This window comes from Halichoerus grypus, chromosome 2 (assembly GCF_964656455.1).
Source record: "Halichoerus grypus chromosome 2, mHalGry1.hap1.1, whole genome shotgun sequence".
In the NCBI taxonomy this organism is placed as follows: domain Eukaryota; kingdom Metazoa; phylum Chordata; class Mammalia; order Carnivora; family Phocidae; genus Halichoerus; species Halichoerus grypus.
In genome coordinates this window covers 123,526,426-123,550,352 of record NC_135713.1, presented here as the reverse complement: position 1 = coordinate 123,550,352, position 23,927 = coordinate 123,526,426, and the positions used below count along the sequence as shown (strand labels likewise).

Genomic DNA, 23,927 nt, shown 5'->3' with positions numbered 1-23,927 from the left:
ACACCATCCACTTTTTTCAAAGAAATGGAACAAATAATCCTAAAATTTGTATGGAACCAGAAAAGACCCTGAATAGTCAGAGGAATGTTGAAAAAGAAAAGCAAAGCTGGTGGCATCACAATTCCGGACTTCAAGCTCTATTACAAAGCTGTCATCATCAAGACAGTATGGTACTGGCACAAAAACAGACACATAGATCAATGGAACAGAATAGAGAGCCCAGAAATGGACCCTCAACTATGGTCAACTAATCTTCGACAAAGCAGGAAAGAATGTCCAATGGAAAAAAGACAGTCTCTTCAACAAATGGTGTTGGGAAAATTGGACAGCCACATGCAGAAGAATGAAACTGGACCATTTCCTTACACCACACACAAAAATAGACTCAAGATGGTTGAAAGACCTAAATATGAGACAGAAGTCCATCAAAATCCTAAAGGAGAACACAGGCAGCAACCTCTTCGACCTCAGCCACAGCAACTTCTTCCTAGAAACATTGCCAAAGGCAATGGAAGCAAGAGCAAAAATGAACTATTGGGACCTCATCAAGATAAAAAGCTTTTGCACAGCAAAAGAAACAGTCAACAAAACCAAAAGACAGAATGGGAGAAGATATTTGCAAATGACATATCAGATAAAGGGCTAGTATCCAAAATCTATAAAGAACTTATCAAACTCAACACCCAAAGAACAAATGATCCAATCAAGAAATGGGCAGAAGACATGAACAGACATTTTTCCAAAGAAGACATCCAAATGGCCAACAGACACATGAAAAAGTGCTCAACATCGCTCGGCATCAGGGAAATCCAAATCAAAACCTCAATGAGATATCACCTCACACCAGTCGGAATGGCTAAAATTAACAAGTCAGGAAACGACAGATGTTGGTGGGGATGCGGAGAAAGGGGAACCCTCCTACACTGTTGGTGGGAATGCAAGCTGGTGCAGCTACTTTGGAAAACAGTATGGAGGTTCTTCCAAAAGTTGAAAATAGAGCTACCATATGATTCAGCAATTGCACTACTGGGTATTTACCCCAAAGATACAAATGTAGGGTTCCGAAGGGGTACGTGCACCCCGATGTTTATAGCAGCAATGTCCACAATAGCCAAACTGTGGAAAGAGCCAAGATGTCCATCGACGGATGAATGGATAAAGAAGAGGTGGTATATATATACAATGGAATATTATGCAGCCATCAAAAAGAATGAAATCTTGCCATTTGCAATGACGTGGATGGAACTGGAGGTTGTTATGCTGAGCGAAATAAGTCAATCAGAGAAAGACATGTATCATATGACCTCACTGATATGAGGAATTCTTAATCTCAGGAAACAAACTGAGGGTTGCTGGAGTGGTGGGGGGTGGGAGGGATGGGGTGGCTGGGTGATAGACATTGGGGAGGGTATGTGCTATGGTGAGCACTGTGAATTGTGCAAGACTGTTGAATCACAAATCTGTACCTCTGAAACAAATAATACATTATATGTTAAAAAAAAAAAAAAAGAAGAAGAAGAAGAAGAAGATAGCAGGAGGGAAAGAATGAAGGGGGGGAAATCGGAGGGGGAGATGAACCATGAGAGACTATGGACTCTGGGAAACAAACTGAGGGTTCTAGAGGGGAGGTGGGTGGGAGGATGGGTTAGCCTGGTGATGGGTATTAAAGAGGGCATGTTCTGCATGGAGCACTGGGTGTTATACGCAAACAATGAATCATGGAACACTACATCAAAAACTAATGATGTAATGTATGGTGATTAACATAATAATAAAAAAAAAGGGACCTAAGATATATCAAACAATTGCAATAAATAAACTGAATGTATCCTAAAACAAACAAACAAACAAAAACTAATGATGTAATGTATGGTGATTAACACAACATAATAAAAAAAATGATGATGGTATTCCAAATCAACACAGTATTTCGATTTCTTTGGATACACTTAAATGAGTGATGAAATGGTTTTTATATATCAAAAATTATATCCTACACAGATATTTATATTTATTATCAAAAGTTTAGCTGTCAAATTTTTAAATGTGTGAGGTGCAAAGGTTTTCAAAATTGTTGTAGGAGGTAGGCAAGCAAAAAAGTTTGAGAATCACTGCTCTACCCAGTGAACACCATGCATATAGGAGGTGCTCAATAAATGCTTGGGAATGGGATGCAGTTGATAAGTAGATAAGGATTTAGTGCTTATGCCCAAAAATACTTGGATTTTTTTTTTTTTAGAGGTAAGAAAGTCTTAACTGACAGAATTTCAAGCATTCAAGAAATAGAGCTGGTTGTATTGGGAGGAAGGGGCTGTGACAGCTTTCCCGTGTCCCTGGTATGAGTCAGCAGCTGCCTATGAAGCCAAGTTATAAGGCTTAGCCTGTGATGATTAATACTGGTGATTTTCAGCAATGATTCACTTGCTCATGGCCTCCTCCATTAAGGCTGTTGCCCACATTGTAAACTGGTAGACCACTATGAAAAACAGCATGAAGCTTCCTCAAACATTTAAAAGTAGAATCCATATGATCCAGCAATTCCATTTCTAGGAATATAACCAAAGGAAACAAAAACACTATGTCAAAGAGGTAACTGCACCTCATGATCATAGCAGCATTATTTATGACAGCCAACACAAAGAAACAATCTAAGTGTCCACAGACGGATGAATGGATAAAGAACTGTGGAAACATTCAGCCATAAAAAGTAAGGAAATCCTGACAGGAAACCCAGAGAGTTCCAAAAAAGATGAACCCAAAGAGACCCATGGCAAGACACATTGTAATTAAAATGTCAAAAGTTAAAGACAAGGAGAGAATCTTAAAAGCTGCAAGAGAAAAACAACTTGTTACATACAAGGGAACCTCCATTAGACTATCAGCAGATTTTTCAGCAGAAATTTGCAGGCCACAAGGGAGTGGCTCAATATATTCAAAGTACTGAAAGTAAAAAACTTCCAGCCAAGAATACTCTACCTGGCAAAACCGTCCTTTGAAACTGAGAGAGAAATAATTTTCCAGACATGCAAAAAGCCAAAAGAGTTCACCACCGCTAAACTGGCCATACTAGAAATGTTAAAGGGACTTGTTTAAGCTAAAAAGAAAGGGTGCTATTCAGTAATAGGAAAACATATGAAAGTATAACTCTCACTAGTAAAGGTAAGTATATACTAAAGGTAGTGACTTAATCTCTTATAAAGCTAATATGAAGGTTAAAAGACAAAAGTGGAATAACAATTAGTACAATAATTAGTTAAGGGACACATGAGATTAAAAGACATAAAATGTGACACCGATAACATGAAGTGTAGGGAGGGTAAAAATGCAGAGCTTTAGAATGTGTTCAAACTTACATTACCAACTTAAAACAGACTGTGAATAGGTTGTTATATATCAGCCTAATGGTAAACACAAAGCAAAAGCCTATAGAAGATACACAAAAGATGACACCACTAAAGACAATCATCACATCACAAAGGCAGAGAAAGAGAAGAAAGGAACAGAGGAATTACAAAACAGCCAGAAAACAATGAACAAAATGACAAGTACATATCTGTCAATAATTACTTTAAATGTAAATAGACTAAACTCGCCAATCAAAAGACATACAGTGACTGAATGGATAAAAACACAAGACTCATCGATATGCTCCCTAGAAGAGACACACTTTATAAGCAAGGACAAGACACAATGAAAGTGAAGTGACAGAAAAAGATTTTTCATGCAAATGGAAACCAAGAGAAAGCAGGGGTTGCTATACTTATATCAGACAATATATTCTTTAAAACAAAGACTACAATAACAGATAATGAAGAGTATTACATAATGATAAATGTGTCAGACACTAAGAGAATATCTATATGTATTTTATAAATATTGTAAACATTTATGCACCCAATCTAGGAGTACATGAATATATAAAGCAAACACCAACAGACCTAAAGGGAGAAACAGACAGCAATACAATAATAATAGGGGATTTTATACCCCCACTTTCATCAATAGATAGATCAACCAGACAGAAAATCAATAAACACTGGCCTTAAATGACCTATGAGACCAGGTGGACTTAACAGATATATTCAGAACACTTTCCACCCAAAAGTAACAGAGTACACATTTCTTTCATAACCACATGTAACACTCTGCAGGACAGGTCATATTTTAGGCCACAAAACAGGTCTTAATAAATTTAAGAAGACTGAAATATCAGTCATCTTTTCTGATCACAGTGCCAAGAAACTAGAGAAAAATTATGAGAAAAAAGCTGGAAAATTCAGAAATGTGGAGATTAAACTACACACTATTCAACAACCAATAGGTCAAAGAAGAAATCAAAAGAGGAATCAAGAAATACCCTGAGACAGATGGAAATACAACATACCAAAACTTATGAGATGCAGCAAAAGCAGTTCTAAGAGGAAAGTTTATAGCAATACAGGCCTATTTCAAAAAACAGGAGAAATCTCACACCAGATGAAACCAGAAAAAAAAAAAAAAAAAAAGAAAAAATGAAGCCCTAAGTTGGTAGAAACAAGGAAATAACACAGATCAGAGTGGAAACAAATAGCCTAAAGACAGAAAAGATCAATAAATGTAAGAGCTAGCCCTTTGAAAAGATAAACAAAATCAACAAACCTCTGGCTAGACTCACCAAGGAAAAAAAACAGAGGATTCAAATAAATAACATCAGAAATGAAAGAGATGTTACAAATGACACCATAGAAATATAAAGAATCATTAAGAGACTACTATGAAAAATTATATGCCAAAAAAATGGACAACCTAGAAGAAATGGACCAAAGCCTAGCAACACACAAGACTGAATCATGAAGAAAAATAAAAATCTCAACAGATGGATTACTAGTAAAGGAACAGAATCAGTAATCAAAAACCTCACAACAAACAAAAGTCCAGGACCAGAAGGTTTCACTGTTCTACCAAACATTTAAAGAAGAATTAATACCAATCCTTCTCAAACTCTTCCAAAATATAAAAGAGGAGGACACTTCCAAACTCACTTTACAAAGCCCGCATTACCCTGATACCAAAACCAGACAAGGATGCCATAAGAGAAGTAAATTATAGGCCAATATCCCTGATGAACACAGATGCAAGATCCTCAACAAAATACAAACAAACTGAATTCAACAATACATTAAAAGGATCATATACCATGATCAAGTGGGATTTATTCTGGGGATATAAGGGTGGTTTAATATCCATCAGGGTGATACACCATATTAACAAATGAAGGATAAAAAGCATATGATCACCTCAACAAATGCAGAAAAAGCATTTGACAAAATTCAACATCCATTTATGATAAAAAGCTCTCAAAAACTGGGTATAGAAGGAACATACCTAAACATAATAAAGGCCATAAATGCCAAGCCAAAAGCTAACATCATACTCATTAGTGAAAATGAGCACTCAAAGTGTTTCCTCTAAGATCAGGAACAAGACAATACCCATCCTTGCCACTTTTATTCAATATAGTATTAGAAGTCCTAGCCAAAGCAATTAGGCAAGAAAAATAAATAAAAGGCATCAAAATCAGAAGGGAAGTAGAACTGTCACTATTTGCAAACAGCATGATATTATATATATACAAAACCCTAAAGACTCCACCAAAACCCTGTTAGAATAAATGAATTCAATAAAGTTACAGGATACCAGATTAATATATAGAATTCTGTTGCATTTGCATATGCTAATAACATTATCAGAAAGAGAAGTTAAGAAAACAATCCCATTTACAATTGCATCAAAGAAATAAAATGCTTAGGAATTTAACAAAAAGGCAAAAAACTATATACTGAAAACTATATATTGTACACTGAAAACTGTAATACATTAATGAAAGAAATTGAAGAAGACACAAATAAATGGAGAGAGATTCTGTACTCATGGATTGGAAGGATTAAAATTGTTAAAATGTCCATACCAACCAAAGCAATCTATAGATTCAATACAATCTCTATCAAAATTCCAGTGCCATTTTTCAAGGAAACAGAACAATCCTTAGATTTATATGAAATCACAAAAGACTCTGAAAGCCAAAGCAATCTTGGCAAAAAATGAAAGAGAAGGCATCATGCTCCCTGGTTTCAAATTATATTACAAAGATATAATAATCAAAACAGTATGGTATCAACATGAAAACAGACACATAGACCAATGGAACAGAATGGAGAGCCCAGAAATAAACCCACATATATATTATCAATTCATGCCAAAAGAGCTAAGAATATACAATGAGGAAAGAACAGTCTCTTCAATTAAACAGTGTTGGGAAAATGGGACAGCCACATGCAAAAGAATGAAGCCGTACCAACATTTAACATCATACATAAAAATTAACTCAAAATGGATTAAACATGTGAATGTTAAGTCCTGAACCCAGAAATTCCTAGGAAACAGATCGTAAGCTCCTTGTTATTGGTCTTGGTGATGATTTTTTGGATATGGTATCACAAGCAAAGGCAATGAAGGCAAAATAAACAGTGGGACTACAACAAACTGAAAAGATTCTGCAGAGCAAAGGAACCATCAACAAAATGAAAAGTCAACCTTTAGAGAAATTTGCAAATCATATACAGACAGTCCCTGACGTCCCATGGTTTGACTTTGGATTTTTCAGCTTTACAGTGGTGCAAAAGCAATATACATTCAGTAGAAACCATACTTCGAATTTAAATTTGGATTTTTTCCTAGGATTAGCGATGTGCAGCACTATACTCTCTGGTGATGCTAGACAGCAAGAGCTAGCCACAGTGCCCAGTCAGCCACACAATCATGGGGGTAAATGACTAATACACTTACAGAATCATTCTGTGCCCACAGAACCATTCTGTTTTTCACTTTAAGTATAGTATTCAATAAATTACTTGAAATACTCCACACTTTCTTATAAAATAGGCTTTTTGTGAGATGATTTTGTCCAACTGTAAGCAAATTAGTGTTCTGAGCACATTTACAGTAGGCTAGGCTAAGCTATGATGTTTGGTAGGTTAGGTAATATTAAATGCATTTTCAACTTAATGATATTTTCAACTTAAAATGGGTTTATCAGGATACAACCCCATCATAAGTCAAAGATCTGTATCTGATAAGGGGTTAATATCCAGAATATGTAAACAACTCACACAACTCAATAACAAAAGGAAAAAAATTTTTTTATTAAAAAGTGGTCAGAGATCTAAATGTGAGACCTGAAACCATAAAAATCCTAGAAGAGAACACAGACAGTAACTTCTTTGACATCAGCCACAGCAACTTCTCTCTAGATATGTTTCCTGAGGCAAGGGAGACAAAGGCAAAAATAAATTATTGGGACTGCGTCAAAATAAAAAGCTTCTGCACAGGGAAGGAAACAATCCACAAAACTAAAAGGCAACCTACGGAATGGGAGACGATATTTGCAAATGACATATCTGATAAAGAGTTAGCTTCCAAAATATATAAGAACTTATCAAACTCAACACCCAAAAAAACAATCTAATTAAAAAATGGGCATAAGACATGAATGGACATTTTTCTAAAGAAGACATACAGATGGCCAACAGACACATGAAAAGATGCTCATCATCACTGATCATCAGGGAAACACAAATCAAAACCACCATGAGTTATCACCTCACACCTGTCAGAATGGCTAAAATCAACAACACAAGGAACAAAACGTTCCTCCGAGGATGCGGAGAAAGGGGAACCCTCTTGCACTGTTGGTGGGCATGCAAACTGGTGCAGCCACTCTGGAAAACAGTATGGAGCTTCCTCAAAAAGTTACAATTGGAGCTACTCTATGATGCAGCAATCACACTGCTAGGTATTTACCCAAAGAATAGAAAATGCTAATTAAAAGAGATACACGTACCCCCATGTTTACAGCAGCATTATCTACAATAGCCAAATTACGGAAACAGCCCAAGTGTCCGCTGACTGATGAATTGATAAAGAAGATGTGTTATATATACACAATGGATTATTACTCAACCATAAAAAAAAGAATGAAATCTTGCCATTTCCAACAACTTGGATGGAGCTAGGAATATTATGCTTAGTGGAACAGGTCAGAGAAAGACAAATACCATATGATTTCACGCATATGTGAAATTTAAGAAACAAAACAAATGAGCAAACGGAAAAAAAGAGAGGGTGGCAAACCAAGAAACAGTCTCTTAACTCTACAGAACAAATTGATGGTTACCAGAGGGGAGACGGGTGAGGGGATGGGTCAAGAAGGTGATGGGGGATTAAAGAGGGCACTTGTCATGAGCACTGGGTATTGTAAGGAAGTGCTGAATCACTACAGTGGACACCCGAGACTAATATTATGCTGTATGTGAACTAACTGGAATTTAAATCAAAACTAAAAAAAGTGGTCAGATTCTGAGTAGACATTTTTCCAAAGACGACATACAGATGGCAAACAAATACATGAAAAGGTGCGCCAACATCACTAATCATCAGATAAATGCAGATCTAGACCACAACGAGCTATCACCGCATACCTATTAGGCTATTATCAAAAAGACAAGAAATAACAGGTGTCAGTAAGGACATGGAGAAAGGGGAACTCCGTGTGCACTGTTGGTGGAAATGTACATTGGTGCAGCCACCATGGGAAACAGTATGGAGGTTCCTCAGAAAATTAAAAATAGAACGACCATATGACCCAGCAATTTTTACTTCTGAAGAAAACAAAAACACTAACTCAAAAAGATAATATGCACCCCCATTTTACTACAGCATTATTTATAATAGCCAAGTAATGAAAAGAACCTAAGTATCCATCAATGGAAACATGGACAAAGAAAATGTGAAAATTTGATAAAGATATTTATATATTACATATACTAACATGTTTTATATTCTAATATATATGTCCTTACATATATAATATGTCCTATTATTTTTATATGTCTTATTATACATATCTCCTAAATTATTTTATGTATACATATACACACATTTATATACATTTATATATAATTATATAAAATACAATGTTATTAAACCATAAAAAAGAAGGATGTGACCTTGAGGGCATTATACTAAGTGAAATACATCACAGAGAAAGACAAATAACTGTTTGTTCACACTTATAGGTGGAATCATAAAAAAAAAAGAAAATAGCCCAGTTTCTAGATACAGAGAACAGACTGATGGTTGACAGAGGCAGGGGGTGGGGGTGGGAGGCAGGTGAAATGGATGAAGCAGGTCAAAAGCTAGAAACTTTCAGTTATAAAAGAAAGAAGTCATGAGGAGGTAATATAAAGCATGGTGACTATAGTCAGTAATATTGTATTGCCTATTTGAAAGTTGCTAACAAAGTCGACCTTAAAAGTTCTCTTCCTAAGAAAAGTAACTTGGTAATTATGTATGGTGATAGATGTTAACGGGACATACTGTGGTGATCATTGGCAATATATAAATTACCCGAAAGACACAGATGTAGTGAAAAGAAGGGCCATATGCACCCCAATGTTCATAGCAGCAATGTCCGCAATAGCCAAACTGTGGAAAGAGCCGAGGTGTCCTTCAACAGATGAACGGATAAAGAAGATGTGGTCCATATATACAATGAAATGAAATATTACTCAGCCATCAGAAAGGACGAATACCCAACTTTTACATCAACATGGACGGGACTGGAGGAGATTATGCTAAGTGAAGTAAGTCAAGCAGAGAAAGTCAATTTGTGGAACATAAGGAATAGCATGAAGGACATTAGGAGAAGGAAGGGAAAAATGAACGGGGGGGAAATCGGAGGGAGAGATGAACCATGAGAAACTATGGACTCTGAGAAATAAACTGAGGGTTTTAGAGGGGAGGGGGGTGGGGGGATGGGTTAGCACAGTGATGGGTATTAAAGAGGGCACGTACTGCATGGAGCACTGGGTGTTATAGGAAAACAGTGAATCGTGGATCACTACATCAAAAACTAATGATGTATTGTATGGTGACTAACATAATAAAATAAAAAACAAATATCAAATCGTCAGACTGTACACCTAAAATGACTGTAATTTATTTTTAAAGATTTTATTTATTTATTTGACAGAGAAAGACACAGCGAGAGAGGGAACAAAAGCAGGGGGAATGGGAGAGGGAAAAGCAGGCTTTTCCCGCTGAGCAGGGAGCCTGATGCAGGGCTCGATCCCAGGACCCTGGGATCATGACCTGAGCCGAAGACAGATGCCCAACGACTGAGCCACCCAGGCGCCCCAAATGACTGTAATGTTAAATGCCAATTCTATCTCAATAAAAAAAGAATTCATATCCATATAAAAAGTAGTACTGTGTAACTCATTTAAAATAGATAGCTAATCCTATTTTTTTTAAACTGCACAAAACACTAGCACAAAAGGAATTATCCAAAGGGCCAAAATTTGTTTGAGCAGATGCTAAGGCTAACTGGTCATCAGGACAGTGCACACCCACCAGAATGGTTAAAATTTAATTCTCAAATTAGCCTGCCTTGGCAAGAATATAGAACTGGAATTCCCATTTGCTGCACTGGGACCACATACTTTTACCACCACTTGGGAAAACTATTTGGCACTCTCTACTAAAGCTGAACATATAAATACCCTGTGATACCACAGTTCCACTTAAAGGTATTCTCCCAAGACAATACAACATGTGTGCACCAAAAAGCATGTACTTTTGTAGCAGGAATCTGGCCTCAAATTGGAAACAACTTAAATATCTCCAGAGCAGAATGGATAACCACATGGTGGTAAATTCCAACCATGAAATGCACTGACTTAGTGCTATCTGCTACATACAATAACCTAAATGAATCAAACACAATGTTAAGACAAAAATAAAGAAAAATATATACACCCCAATGAAGTTAAATGTACTATGAAAACAAAAAAAAGGTCCCTTAACTTGCTCAGATTCCATCTAAGGCCCTATACCTCATTTTTTTATTTATAGTTGTGTACTTATGGGGGACTTGGATGTCAGTGGTCCAAAGGTACAAACTTTCACCTAGAGTTCCAGTCCAAGATGGTGATATGGGAAGACCCTGAACTCACCTCCACCACAGACAGCCCACATCTACACCTATTGATATAGCAATTCCTTCTGAAGAACTGAGGGCTGACTGAACAGCTTCTACACAACAAAACATAAAGAGAACACATAGAGAACAAACAGCAAAAGAGAGGGAGACATGATAATGAAGGGAACCCCCACCCTTGCTGCTATGAACTGTGGTAGGAAGGAACTGAGGCACTGAAGAGCAGATTTCTCTGCCCTGGGGCACTGAAAAAAATAGCCTTGGTTTAAGAGAGCAGCTAGAATATAAAAGATCCAGCCCTAGAACTCTACCAAATGGCAGGGGAGCTGCTGGAACTCTTTCCAGGTTAGAGGAACTGGTTAGTGCCATGGTTTACATTTCCCCCAAACTTTGGTAGCATAGGTGGATGGGAGCAGGGTCCCGGTGCCCAAAATCCAATATCCTTGATGAACATAGATAAAAAATCCTCAACAAAATATTAGCAAATTGCATTCAAGAATACATTTAAAAGATCATTTACCATGATCAAGTGGGATTTATTCTGGGGATGCAAGGATGGTTCAATATTTGCAAATCAAACAACAAGATGTACCACATCAACACAATGAAGGATAACTATTATATGATCGAGAGGATCAAAAGATGCAAAAAAAAAAAAAAGCATGTGACAAAATTCAACATCCATTCATGATAAAAACTCTCAATAAAGTGGGTTTCATGAATAGCCATTCTTCCAAGGATGACATACAGTTGGCCAACAGACATGAAAAGATGCTAAACATCACTAATCATCAGGGAAATGCAAATCAAAACCACAATGAGTTATCACCTCACACCTACCAAAACGGCTGAAATCAAAAGGACAAGAAATAACAACTGCTGGCAAGGATGTGGAGAAAAATGAACCCTTGTGCACTGTTGGTGGGAATGTAAATTGGTGCAGCCCCTATGCAAAACAATATGGATGCTCCTCAAAAAATTAAAAATACAGTTACCATACAGTCCAGTAATTCTACCACTTGTTATGTACCCAAAGAAAAGGAAAACACTAATTTGGAAAGATATATGCACCCCTATTGTTTATTGCAGTATTATTTACAATACCCAAGACAGAGAAGCAACCAGGTGTCCATCAGTACATGAATGCATAAAGAAGTGGCATATACATATATTATACACATGCAGAGGCAATGGAATATTACTCAGTCATATAAAAGGATGACATCTTGCCATATGCAACAACATGGATGGACCTAGAGGATAGTACGCTAAGTGAAATAAGTCAGAGAAGACAAATATCGTATGGTATCACTTACATGTGCAATCTAAAAATCCAAAGAGATGAATAAAACAAAAAGCAGAAACAGAATCATAAATACAGAGAACATCAGGCTGCCAGAGGAGAGGTGGGCGGCGTGGTGGGCAAAATGGGTGAAGGGGCGTAGGAGGTAGAGGCTTCTAGTTACAGACTAAGTCAAAAGGATAAAAGGTTCAGCAGAGGAAATAAAATCAATGGTATTATAATAAGGTTGCACAATGCCAGATGGTAGCTACACTTGGGGTGAACACAGTGAACTATACAGAGAAGACAAATCGCTATGCTGTACGCCCTGAAACTAACATTGTAGGTCAACTATACTCTTTTTAAAAAACACTACAAAAAAAGATACAAACTTCCAGTTATGAGATAAAGAAGTACAGGGGATGTAATGCACAGCACCCCAACTATAGTTAACAATGCTGCATGGTATATCTGAAAGTTATTAAGAGAGTAAATCCTAAGCGTTCTCATCACAAAGAAAAACAAACGCTTTTTTTGTATCTACATGACACAATAAATATCATCTAAACTTACTGTGGTAACCATTTCATAACCGACGTAAGTCAAGTCCTTATGCTGTATACCTTAAATGTATGTAATGCTGTATGTCAAGCCTATCTCGATAAAACTGGAAAACAGTGCTAGAGCGGATAGGAGATGGAAATTTTAAGCAGAATATGTATCATGAATGCACAAATATATTCAAAGGAAGTCCAGAATGTGTTATTAAAAAAAAAATGTTTTTAAGCTGTTGCCCCACTCACCCTACAGCAGTCGGCAGTTAGCCCTCCATCTACAGAACAGAGGGGCCTCTGCCAAGGCAACTAAGTGGTCCACGGTCACAGGACACACAAGGGACGTGATGTTTGGGCTCTGAAATTCTGCACTTGATTTCTGGTTCTACTAGTGACGTAACCCAGAGCACACTGCTTAACTTCCCTCTGCCTTCGATTCCTTGGGGGGAAAATGAATCTAAGGTGGGAGATCTGCTAAACCAGTGGCCTTGAGAGAAAGCTGCCAAACCCTGTCTGTGTAGGACAAGCCATTCCTCCCAGTTCTCTCCAGTCTGTCCAAGTCTTTTCCGTGCAAGGTTCCCAGCCACGACAGGGTAGTTGAGGTGCGCTCAGATGCCTCGTGAGAGGTCACTACGTTCAAATCATAGTAACTGCTCCCCTAGGTTTTACATCAAGCCTATAGTCAGGGATTACTTCCCTTCCCAGTCTTACAGATTCAAATGCCATCTTCTTTTATGAAATGGTGACGGTAGCTGGTAGATTTTTTTCAGATCCTGGCAGGAGGGGAAAAATCTAGCAAGCGATACTCTTTGTCCATCTCCAAAATGATTGACTTTGGGGAATTTAATACTGTTCTACAAATCCAAAAGCTCCCATGTATCGTACCTGCACCCAGCTTCTATTCAGTCAGAGTCAGAGGGAGACTAGTTAAGAACAGGCAGGGCTGAGTGTCCAAAAAGCCTTATGTGAAATCATCAACCCACGATGACCTATGTCCAGTCTCTTTCACCCAGATGTCGGACCTGCTAGGAAGCTCAATAAAAGGCCAGCAAGATTTTGCAAGGATGGCAGCTTCTCACGAGAACCAATGTCTTTCTCTGGCATCCCTTACCCAAACATTCATCACTCAATTTTCAGTTTAAATATTTCTCTCTCAAAAAAGAAACAGGTACTCTACCAAATTCATCATGGGCTTCCTGCCAGGCAGTAGGAAGCAAGCATATCTTCATGCTTCAGGGGGTGATTTCCACATGGGGGTGGAGTTCAGTTGGAGGGTTATGTGGGTTTATGTTTGAAAAGTCCTGGGTGAGACGGAATCACTATATTGTACACCTAAGACTAACAGAACGCTGTACGTTAACTAACTGGAATTAAAATGAAAAAACAAATCAGAAAAATCCTAAGTGAGAGAATTTTTTAATCCAGATTTTTGGCAAAAACGGTCTTCTTGGAGATCCCCCTAAAGATTATTCTATGGCTCTCAGTAAATATTCTGACAAGGGGTCTTAATCTGGATGATTTAAGCATAAATGGCTTCCTTCGAATCTTCAGTATTTTATGCATTTGAAAAGCTAATCTTAAGAAGGGTTCCAAGACTTCTCCAACTGCCAGAGGTGTGCGAGTTATAGAAACGTCGGGAACCTCACATCCAAGTCCTCTCGGGTTCTCTCTGGGAGGGGACAGGCAGGCTGGTTGGTCCTCTGTCAGGAGCGCTTTCCCACCAGTCACTTGAATGCCCGACACCTTACTCTCGAAGGCCTCTCTTCCAGTGTCACCTTACCAGAAAAGCCTCACCCGACCGCCTCTGTAAAGTAAGGCTAATTCTTAATCTCAGGAAACAAACTGAGGGTTGCTGGAGTGGGGGGTGGGGTGGGAGGGACGGGGTGACTGGGTGATGGACACTGGGGAGGGTATGTGTTCTGGTAAGCGCTGTGAATTGTGCAAGACTGTTGAATCTCAGATCTGTACCTCTGAAACAAATAATGCAATATATGTTAAGAAAGAAAAAAAGAAGAAGAAGAATGTAGCAGGAGGGGAAGAATGAAGGGGGGGAAATCGGAGGGGGAGAAGAACCATGAGAGACAATGGACTCTGAAAAACAAACTGAGGGTTCTAGAGGGGAGGGGGTTGGGAGGATGGGTTAGCCTGGTGATGGGTATTGAGGAGGGCACGTTCTGCATGGAGCACTGGGTGTTATGCACAAGCAATGAATCATGGAACACTATATCTAAAACTAATGATGTAATGTATGGGGATTAACATAACAATAAAAAAAATTTAAAAAAATAAAAAATAAAAAAGTAAGGCTGCCTCCGGCATCCCTGCTGTGTTTTTGTCACGGCACCTGCTTCCCCCACACCCCTTCTCTAATGACTCTGCCCCCTCACTAGCCCAAAGCTCAGCGAGCACCCACGGAGGGCAAGGGCCTGCCTTCACTGCCGTACCCTCACTAGCAAGAGGAATGAGGAGCACATGCAGATGCGATGGCTACTGACTGAATGCAGGCATCTTCTTTCAACAGCTTTGGTGTTAACTGTTAAAAGGAGGCGGCAGAGTTTGAAATTTCTGAACGGGATAAGATGCTCTGTACGTGAGCAACAGCCCTCAGAAATCTGTCTGCCACAGCAAGCTGCCTTTGGGGACTTTGTCCTACAGATCCATGAGCACGGACACCCACATACAGTTAGGGTCCCTGTGGCACCATTGGTCAGAATGCTCAGAACAACCGCAAGTTCATTCGCAGAGAACCGGTTAAAACGGTTTTGAATACTCTCTAGGGCACCAGAACCACCCCACGGAATTCTCAAGAGCCAGCTCTATGCTGAGAGGGGCAGAACAAGGGAGTCAGAACAGCAGTGAAGGCGTGTGCCAGGCACTGTCGTAAGGACTCGAGCGCATTCTCTCCTAAGCCTCCCAAGCACCCCGTGTTCCGTCTCCATTTCACAGATGAGGAGACTGAGCTACCAGAGAAATTAAGTCACTTGCTAAGGTCACGGGGCCAGGAAATGGCAGAATTAGATCACAAAGCCAAGTGAGCTGGTACCCTTCACCACTGCGCCACGCTGCCAAAACAGTGGGTAGCATCTTTTATATGTGTTTATATCTAAAGGCAGGGATGACGAGGAGGGCTTTACGGATCTCTATGCTTTTCCACGCATAGACTTTCTGCAAGGTGCATAGACATTCATTACAGAGACTGCTCTGGGGAGGCAGGGGGTGCTGTGCTGAGAATTCTTACAGCATCCTCTTTTGTACCATCCCCACTCTTACACACATTACTGAGGCACGAACACGGTGCAAAGATTCAGTCACTGAAATGTGAGCCTGGAATGAACCCCATCATTTTATGGGAGGGGGTAAACTGAGGCACAGACTTGCCTGAGGCCACCCAAGTAGGCAGGAGGAGCCCCAAGGCACCATCAGGGCCCCGGACTCCCAGCCCCAATGGGTTCTGCTGCCTCCTCTCTCTGGTTCCACGATAGCTGACTCAGCTGTCACAACTGGAGACTTTCAAAACCTCCCAATTACATCGAATTGGGGGGAAAATTATGATTTGGAATTCAAGTGTTGACACTTGAAAAATACCAACTCCCTTTTACTCCAAGTGCTTTAGCATGTTAGTAAGGCTTTCTCCTCATGTCTCTGGAAAGGTTATTTTCAGAACATTCCACTTAAACCTGGAGATGCAGGTTCTCTGCTGTTTCTGGGAGCTGACACCACAATTTACATTAAACAAATGTTTTGAAAATTAGCTGTTCACGGTTCCAATTTCAGCTTCCCCCAGGGTTTAATGTTAGCCAAATACTGGTACAGTAAGCAGACAATGTGTTTTATTGTGTGGAAGAAAAACAGACCACCATAACAGACTTCCTGCTTTTGTAATCAAGGGGAAAGCTGAGTGTTTGAGTCATTATTGGCATATGGTTATTAGAAACAGTGAGTTCCAAATATAGCTACTAGAGCTACACACACACACACACACACACACACACACACACCCCCACACACATCCTTCATTTCCAGTCCAAAAAGAAAGAAACAGCATTCCTAGTGTTTGATAAAGTGGGAAGGCCAAAAAGCCGTCAGACAATTACTACTAGGGTAAGATCAGGGGTGACAGGAGCAGGATTCAGCCCAGGGTTGCCCGAGGCACACAGAGGGGCTGCTCCAATGTCAATAAGCAGCGGATCTGCATGAACAAGGGCCACGCTCGGGCCACAGCTGGAGGAACACTAAGCCAAGCACGAAGGGCCCTGCTCTGTGGGCAGCCAGCTTCCTGGGGCCCGTGATCCAGAGATGATGGACCTGGCATCTTCATCTTCTCTTTTAACATTTAGAAAGGCTTGCACAGGCACTTTCCCCCTGCCTTCCCTGTTGTCCTGCTCCTCCCCGCAAATGTAAATGTTGAAAGGAGAGAGAGAAACAGTTCAATCTGCTAATTTTATACTTGGCAGGAACGAGTAAGGGAGCATTCTGCGATATCCCCACCTGGCCGTGAGCCTCCCCCTAGGACTTGTGAGCTAGGTGGGGTGTAAGTAGCTGGAAGGAACTTCCAGGACACTCTTCAGTTACAGGGTTCTCTCTCAGAGAGCTGGGAGTGATTCTCAGCTAGGGGGTTGGGGCAGGGCAGTGGCCTGTGGGCAAGACGATTTCAGATTTTGTTGTATTCAGGGAAGCATTTGTTCACACCCAGCAGTGTGTACAAAAACTACAGCTTCTTCCACCTCAACTACCAAAGGCCGGCCAACAGTGTAGATAGGAAGTTGGGGGGCCGGAGGCCTGCTTATGGACCGACTCCGGGAGGGGGGACATGCTGGAGGGTGGACAGGAGTCGGGTGCAAGGGCAGTGCTCCTGCAGCCTGGCCTGGCAAGGTGTCCTCAACTGGGCAAAGGCTTTGGGTTCTGGTGGGAAGAATGTGCTGACACTGCATCTGACCCACAAGGCATCTCTAAGGAGCTACTTCTGAGGGTCTCACAAAATAGGCAGGTCACCTTCTGCCAGAGGTAATTTCCACCTAGTCTGGCTGGAGACCAGAAGGATCACACCTAAGGGGGTGCCCCAGGGCAGGGGGGAGCAGGACAGCTTAAGATTCCATTTTGTTAATGAGGAGCTCTCACTGCCCGGTCCCTGGCTGCTTGGCCCTGGAGGCTGTGACAAGAGCTCAGAGGCTGGGTCCAGTGAGGCAGGAACACAGAACACCTGTTCCAGTTGCTCTGGGGCCTCCCACCAATGCTCAGACAAGGGAGCGCAACCACCCGCAGGCCCAGACCTCCTGAGGATCGGGGCTGGGGATTAGCCGGCCTGCCCCACCCACGAAGACATTAGGTCACATTACTAAGAGTGCCACAAAAAGATCGGCACCTGGGACCTTATCTCAGTCCAACCTGGGTCTGGCAGAAGCATCTGCATAATTCCTCTGTTTTCTTCCTTAACAAGGCAACCATTCTGAAGAGCTAACTGCCTGAACCATCCTTCCTCAAAGATGCTCAGAGAAGGACATGCAGGCATGGCAACATAGTGAGAGTTCTGAGAGCGTCGGGGGCAAGTAGGCAGCCAGCGCCCTCAGGTAGGACTCGATGGCAGCCGCCCCAGCACAGGAAAGCTCCTGCACCACCCAGGTCCCTTCCCAGAGGTGTGAGCCTCTGCCTGACAGGCCAGGAATGGGGTCCTTCCAGCCTAGGGCTATCTGCCCCAGCCTCCTCCCCACATTCCCCTTGCCTGCAGGAATCCAGTTTTTCGCTCAGATTCTGGCCACTGGAGCTGGGCTAGCCTCTCTGCAAGCAGCTCCCACACGTTCCTCCTTAGTCCTTGGATAAGCCCTCAGCAGGAGGGAGCCATTCATGACCTCACCGGCCTGCACCTGCCCTGCCCCAACCCACATACCCCTGCCCAATCACGTACCTTGGATTTCCGGGCCCCTTTCTTGCCTCCTGCTTTCTTAGACACGGGCTTCTTCTGGGATGGAGACTTGGCCTTTTTGGCTGGGGGTGGCGTGATGATGGCTTCCAACTTCCCTTTGGATCCTCGTTTCTTTGCTAGCAACTCCGGGTGGATGTTTGGTAACACTCCCCCACTGGCTATGGTGACTCCTTTTAGCAGCTTGCAGGAAAATCAAGGTAGCAGATGGTTAGCCTATCTACCCTGTCTCTGACCTTCAAGAAGTCTGCCCTGCCCATTCACATTCTTGCTTTGCTTGGTCGAGCTCCTTCCTCCACGGCATCTCCAAGGATGCTGACAGGACTCAGGCTCAGTATACAGGGAGCAGGTTCTCAGAGTCCCTCACTCCAGTGAAACTTCACTATCTTTCCTCCAGGGAGGGTCAAATACCTTGTTTCATTCCTTCCTGTCCCCAAATAAAGCCTTGAGGAAAAACTGGCATGGGGTCAGAGAAGCTGCTAATAATCCAAAACGCAGTGCATACCTCTGACAGCCAGCCAAATGCCAACCCCCCTGTGTCTCTTGGGCAGCAGGACTGCCCGCCCAAGCGTCTGGCAGGGGAGGGAGAAGAGTGCCCCATACCTGATTCAGCTCCTCGTCGTTGGCCACAGCCAGCAGGATGTGCCGGGGCGTGACCCGTCCCTTCTTGTTGTCTCTTGCTGCATTGCCCGCCAGTTCCAGAATCTCAGCTGTGGGGAGCAGAGTGGGAGAGCATCTGGTCAGGTGAGAGCGTCAGAGGATCTCAGGCATCCTCCCGGGCCCCACATTCACGGCCCTGGGCACGGGCAGCAGCCTCAGGAAGCAGCTACCCCGAGGCATGAAGCTGCAGGTGCTCTGCCCCGCCACACTTTGAGCTGAGTCGCACAGGTGTTGAATGGGACCAGGAGGCCCCTCCGCTCCATCCCCTTTGTTTTGGAGATGAAAACACGGAGGTCCCCCAGTAAGAAGTGGTGGAGCGCACACGTGACCCTGTTTCCCACAACGGGCTGCCTGCGGTCAGTCCTCCACACGCCACCAGGACCAACCCTGCGGAGCCAGCAGTGCGGCCCCGACAGTGAGCCGTGCATCCTGAGCAGCGGGTCATGCCTGCGTTTCTGGGACCACAGGGGCTTGGCCAATCTCTGTTGACAAAAGCAACAACGAACACCTAGACATTCAGACTCAAAACTAAAAGCCTATGACGGGATTCCACCAAGTCAACATCCTAAAACATAAAGAGAAAGAGGTAGGATGCAGTAGAACAGGCTGAAGAGGCCTAACAACCAAACACAACATATCAAACCTATCAATGCTTGACGGGATACTGATTACAAAAAAAAAAAAAAAAAGCGAGCTATAAAAGTCATTCTGGACAAAACTGAGATCTGAACATAGACTGGCTATTAGATACTAAAGGATTATTAATTTTCTTGGGTGTGACCATAATGTCACTACTCTGTAGAGAACCCTGTTTACAGGAGATACATGCCTAAATACTAGGCCGTGGAGGATCTTGACATCTGCAATTTACTCTCAAATAATTGCAACAAACTCCACAGAGTAAAGCCAATGCGGTGATATGTTAAGTGCTATTAAATCGAGGGGTGCGATGTGAGTGTCCCTCATTCAGCATTCTGTATGCTTGACACTGTAGAACTTTCTAAGATTTTATGTGAGAGAGAGAGCACACACAAGCAGGGGAGGGGCAGAGGGAGAAGGAGAAGCAGACTCCCTGCTGAGCAGGGAGCCTGATGCAGCACTCGAACCCAGGACCCTGGGATCATGACCTGAGCCGAAGGCAGACGCTTAACTGAATGAGCCACCCAGGTGCCCCAACACTGTAAAACATTTTAAAAACTAGAACCATGAGAGACTATGGACTCTGAGAAACAAACTGAGGGTTTTGGGGGGGGTTGTTTAGCCCAGTGATGGGTATTAAGGAGGGCATGTACTGCATGGAGCACTGGGTGTTATACGCAAACAATGGATCGTGGAACACTACATCAAAAACTAATGATGTAATGTATGATAACATAACATAATAAAATTAAAAAAAAAAACAACTAGACAGCTAGGAGCCCAGGCCCTAGTTGGTGCTCGGGTTCATTTGCCCGGCCTTCAGGGCAGGCCCTCACGGGACAGGACAACAGCTCTTCCACAGCACCAAAGATGGGCCGAAATAGCAAGTGCCCTTTGGCAAGAGAGTTTTTCCTCCTCCGCAGCATAGTTCTCTTGGGAAATGTCGACATCAACCTTTCCTCATTTTTCTTAACCCAGATTGTCCTAGAATGTATCTTACACTCCCCTCCCCGCGTCTGCAATTCTGCCCGTGCCACCGCCCCGCCTAGGACCACTCCCCTGGGGGCGGGCTCAGGCCTGACCTCCTCCTGGTACTGAAGAATTCCTGGTATTCCGGGTTATGTTGTCAGTACTAAAGATCTCCAGCAAAGTCAGAACTCAGAATCATTATAAAGTAGGGAACAGATCCCGTATTTAAAGCTGACAGGATTGCACGATACACATGAAGGAGCGCTAGCGGCTGGATCCGATGCAGTAACGACGGCGTAGAGCGCTGTAAAACTGCTTGGCTCCTCACGCAAACCCTCCCAGTGGCAGTGGTGGGAAACCAGTCACACCTGGCACAGGTGTCCACTAGGAACCCCAGGCAGGAACTCGGTGACTCAGTAAATCACGTCACTGATGATACACCGCCCCCGGAGGCACCACGAGGCCCGTGCCTACGTGGCGCTCCCAGGCCAGAGTCCCTCACCTTGTTTCCCATTTGAGAATCACTAGAGGGAGGCCCTGTGAGGACAGGACGAGAACCAGTACATTTCCCACCCTTAACCGTTAATCTCAACAGGACTGTTCCCCCTGCAGCCTGAGTGCAGACGGAGGGGGGAGATGGCCCACCTGCCGGTTCCACTGAAGCCTCCCTGTAAGTGACGGTGGCAGTGTGCTCCAATGTCCAGCGGAGACGGACCTGTCTCGGCCAAGCAGGAGAGGGTGCCTGGGATATGCCCAAGTGACCCTGAGCACCAGGTGCCATGATGCAGAAATGGGCCCCGCCTGGGCTTCCTCCTCCCGCACTCCCGGAGGATGCACCACACCTGCAACACCGTGGTCCTGCCCCTGGCTGGGGAGGGAGCCACGGGAGCCTCACCTGATGCGAGCACAGCCTCGAGGGGTAAAGGCAGAGAAGGGAGCTAGCCAGAGCAGTTCTGGGGGGCCCAAGTGGCCAGGGAGGAGCAGCTGGTACCACAGAGTTGTAGCCACCTGCCATTCCTCCTGGCCTCCACTATCCCCTCACCTCCTCACCATCCCCTGCCTTCTGGGGCCACAGGGAAACACGGGCCAAACAGTATCAGCAGAGCCTGAATGTCCAGGAGTCTGGTGGATTGCCACCTTTTCCCAGTAACGCGCTAAGAATGCTCTACCTGGCCTTCATTAGACAGAGACCCACAAGGGTGCCCTAAGCCCACCCCTCTGGCACGCTCATGTGAGATTATGGCTTCTCAGGCAAGTGGACATGGCTTGTTTCCTCTTCCTGCCCGGAGTGGTAGTGAAAGGCTCTCTCCCAGAGAAGGTACATGGCCACTGTGGGGAGAGGCTGTGGTCTTATTTTAGGCACTGCTCCTTTAACTTGTTCTGTGCGCAGGTGAGCATAGTGATGGACGCAAAGACCCGGGGGGAGGGGAGGGTTCGCCACAACTCAGTGGCCTTGGGCCGCTCATTTGGGTGGGACACAGACGGCATGTGACACAAGGATATAAAGCACAGGAGTGACCTGTGATAGCACCCATGGCTCAGAAATCTGGAGATCAATTCTCCAACAATCCCCTCACTTCCCCGACCACCTGCCCAGCCCCCAGGCTCTTCCTCTGTGGCTGAAACCTTAACGGCCAGAGTTTCTCCACTTGGGAACTCTCAAGGAGTGTGCTCACCTACTGCTAACTGGGCCTGGATCCATCTGGGAGTGACCCTGAGGGGTCGGTGTGTCAGGTGGGATGAGGAGCGTTGCAGCTCCTCGGAAAGAGCTGGGCGGGGGTCTCATTCCTCTGCCTTCTTCACCGAGGAGCAGGAAAATCCACGACTCCTCTCTTGCTGCAAACCCCCAGCTCGCCTTCCATCTGCACATGCCCAGAGGACCGGCCCTCCCGCCCTCTACGCCCTCTACCGCCCAAGGGTGGGCCCTCAGCTCCGCCTGGGGGGCGGAGGGGGTGTCAGTGGGGCTAACAAAGAGGGGCACAGACCCACACTGCAGAGTTGAGCAAGAGCCTGATCTTCTGTTTACTCCTGCGTGTTTTCCAGAGGGTAGTTACCATAGCAACTCCTTTGTCCAGGGACACATGCGGGACAGAGCACCTCGGAGGCGCACCTTTTACGAGAAGCACGTTCCACGCCCGGCCGTCCGGGACACATCTGGTGGCAGGGAGCTGGGGCGCTAGAAGCAGCCCAGAAAGATGGAGGCTGCATCTGACAGTGAACAAAGGCAGGAACCCAGAGCACGAGCTCAGCCCTCGCCAAGTCTTCATGAGTGCCCACCCTCTCGTCCTCAGGCCCGTTTTGGCATCAGCCATCACAAGGGGCTTTCCTGGCCGGGAGAGGGCTGCCTGCTGCCGGGGGAGAGGGGAGGTGGGCGACACCAGCTGCTTGGCAGGACGGAACAGTTCCCCTCGGCTCTGCACGGGGAAAGGGTGCTGGCTGTGAGGAACGGGGGCAGGGCACAGCCCCCCCCCCCAAGGAATTTCCTCGTTCACTTCCCTTCCTAGTAACTGATCCTCACCTCTGAGAATGACAGCGGGGTCATGGAAGCCCCAGGCTCAGGGCTGTACACGGTTCCTGCCACCGCCCCGCCCCACACACCCGGTGGGAAGGGCCCACAGGGCCACAAGCAAGGGGGCAGCCCCCTGGGGAAGCCAGAGCCAGCTTTAGCTCTGCCTCCACTTGCATAGAACCCATGCCTTCCTGCAAGGGAGGGCTTCCTACACCTGATTCATCTTGAATTTTGGAAGGTTTTATGCATCTCTTAACACCAGCCTGGATTAAGGGAAAAGGATTCTGGGAAAGAGAATCGGGAAAGCACCACATCTACAGACGCAAGTCCTTTTCACGGTTCCCAGAGCTCAGTGCTTGGTT

General features: G+C 43.8%; 1 protein-coding gene across 2 annotated transcripts in view; it reads right to left on the bottom strand.

Annotated features, from left to right (window-relative positions):
• MACROH2A1 (macroH2A.1 histone) overlaps positions 1 to 23,927 on the bottom strand; it is a 57,138-nt gene that overhangs the window by 5,680 nt on the left and 27,531 nt on the right. For both annotated transcript variants that reach the window (XM_078067493.1, XM_078067494.1), the window contains exons 3-4: positions 19,392 to 19,498; positions 18,774 to 18,971 (exon numbers count right to left, since the gene is read on the bottom strand). In XM_078067493.1, the coding sequence (XP_077923619.1) occupies positions 18,774 to 18,971; positions 19,392 to 19,498 (305 nt within the window). The remainder of the gene's footprint in view (positions 1 to 18,773; positions 18,972 to 19,391; positions 19,499 to 23,927) is intronic.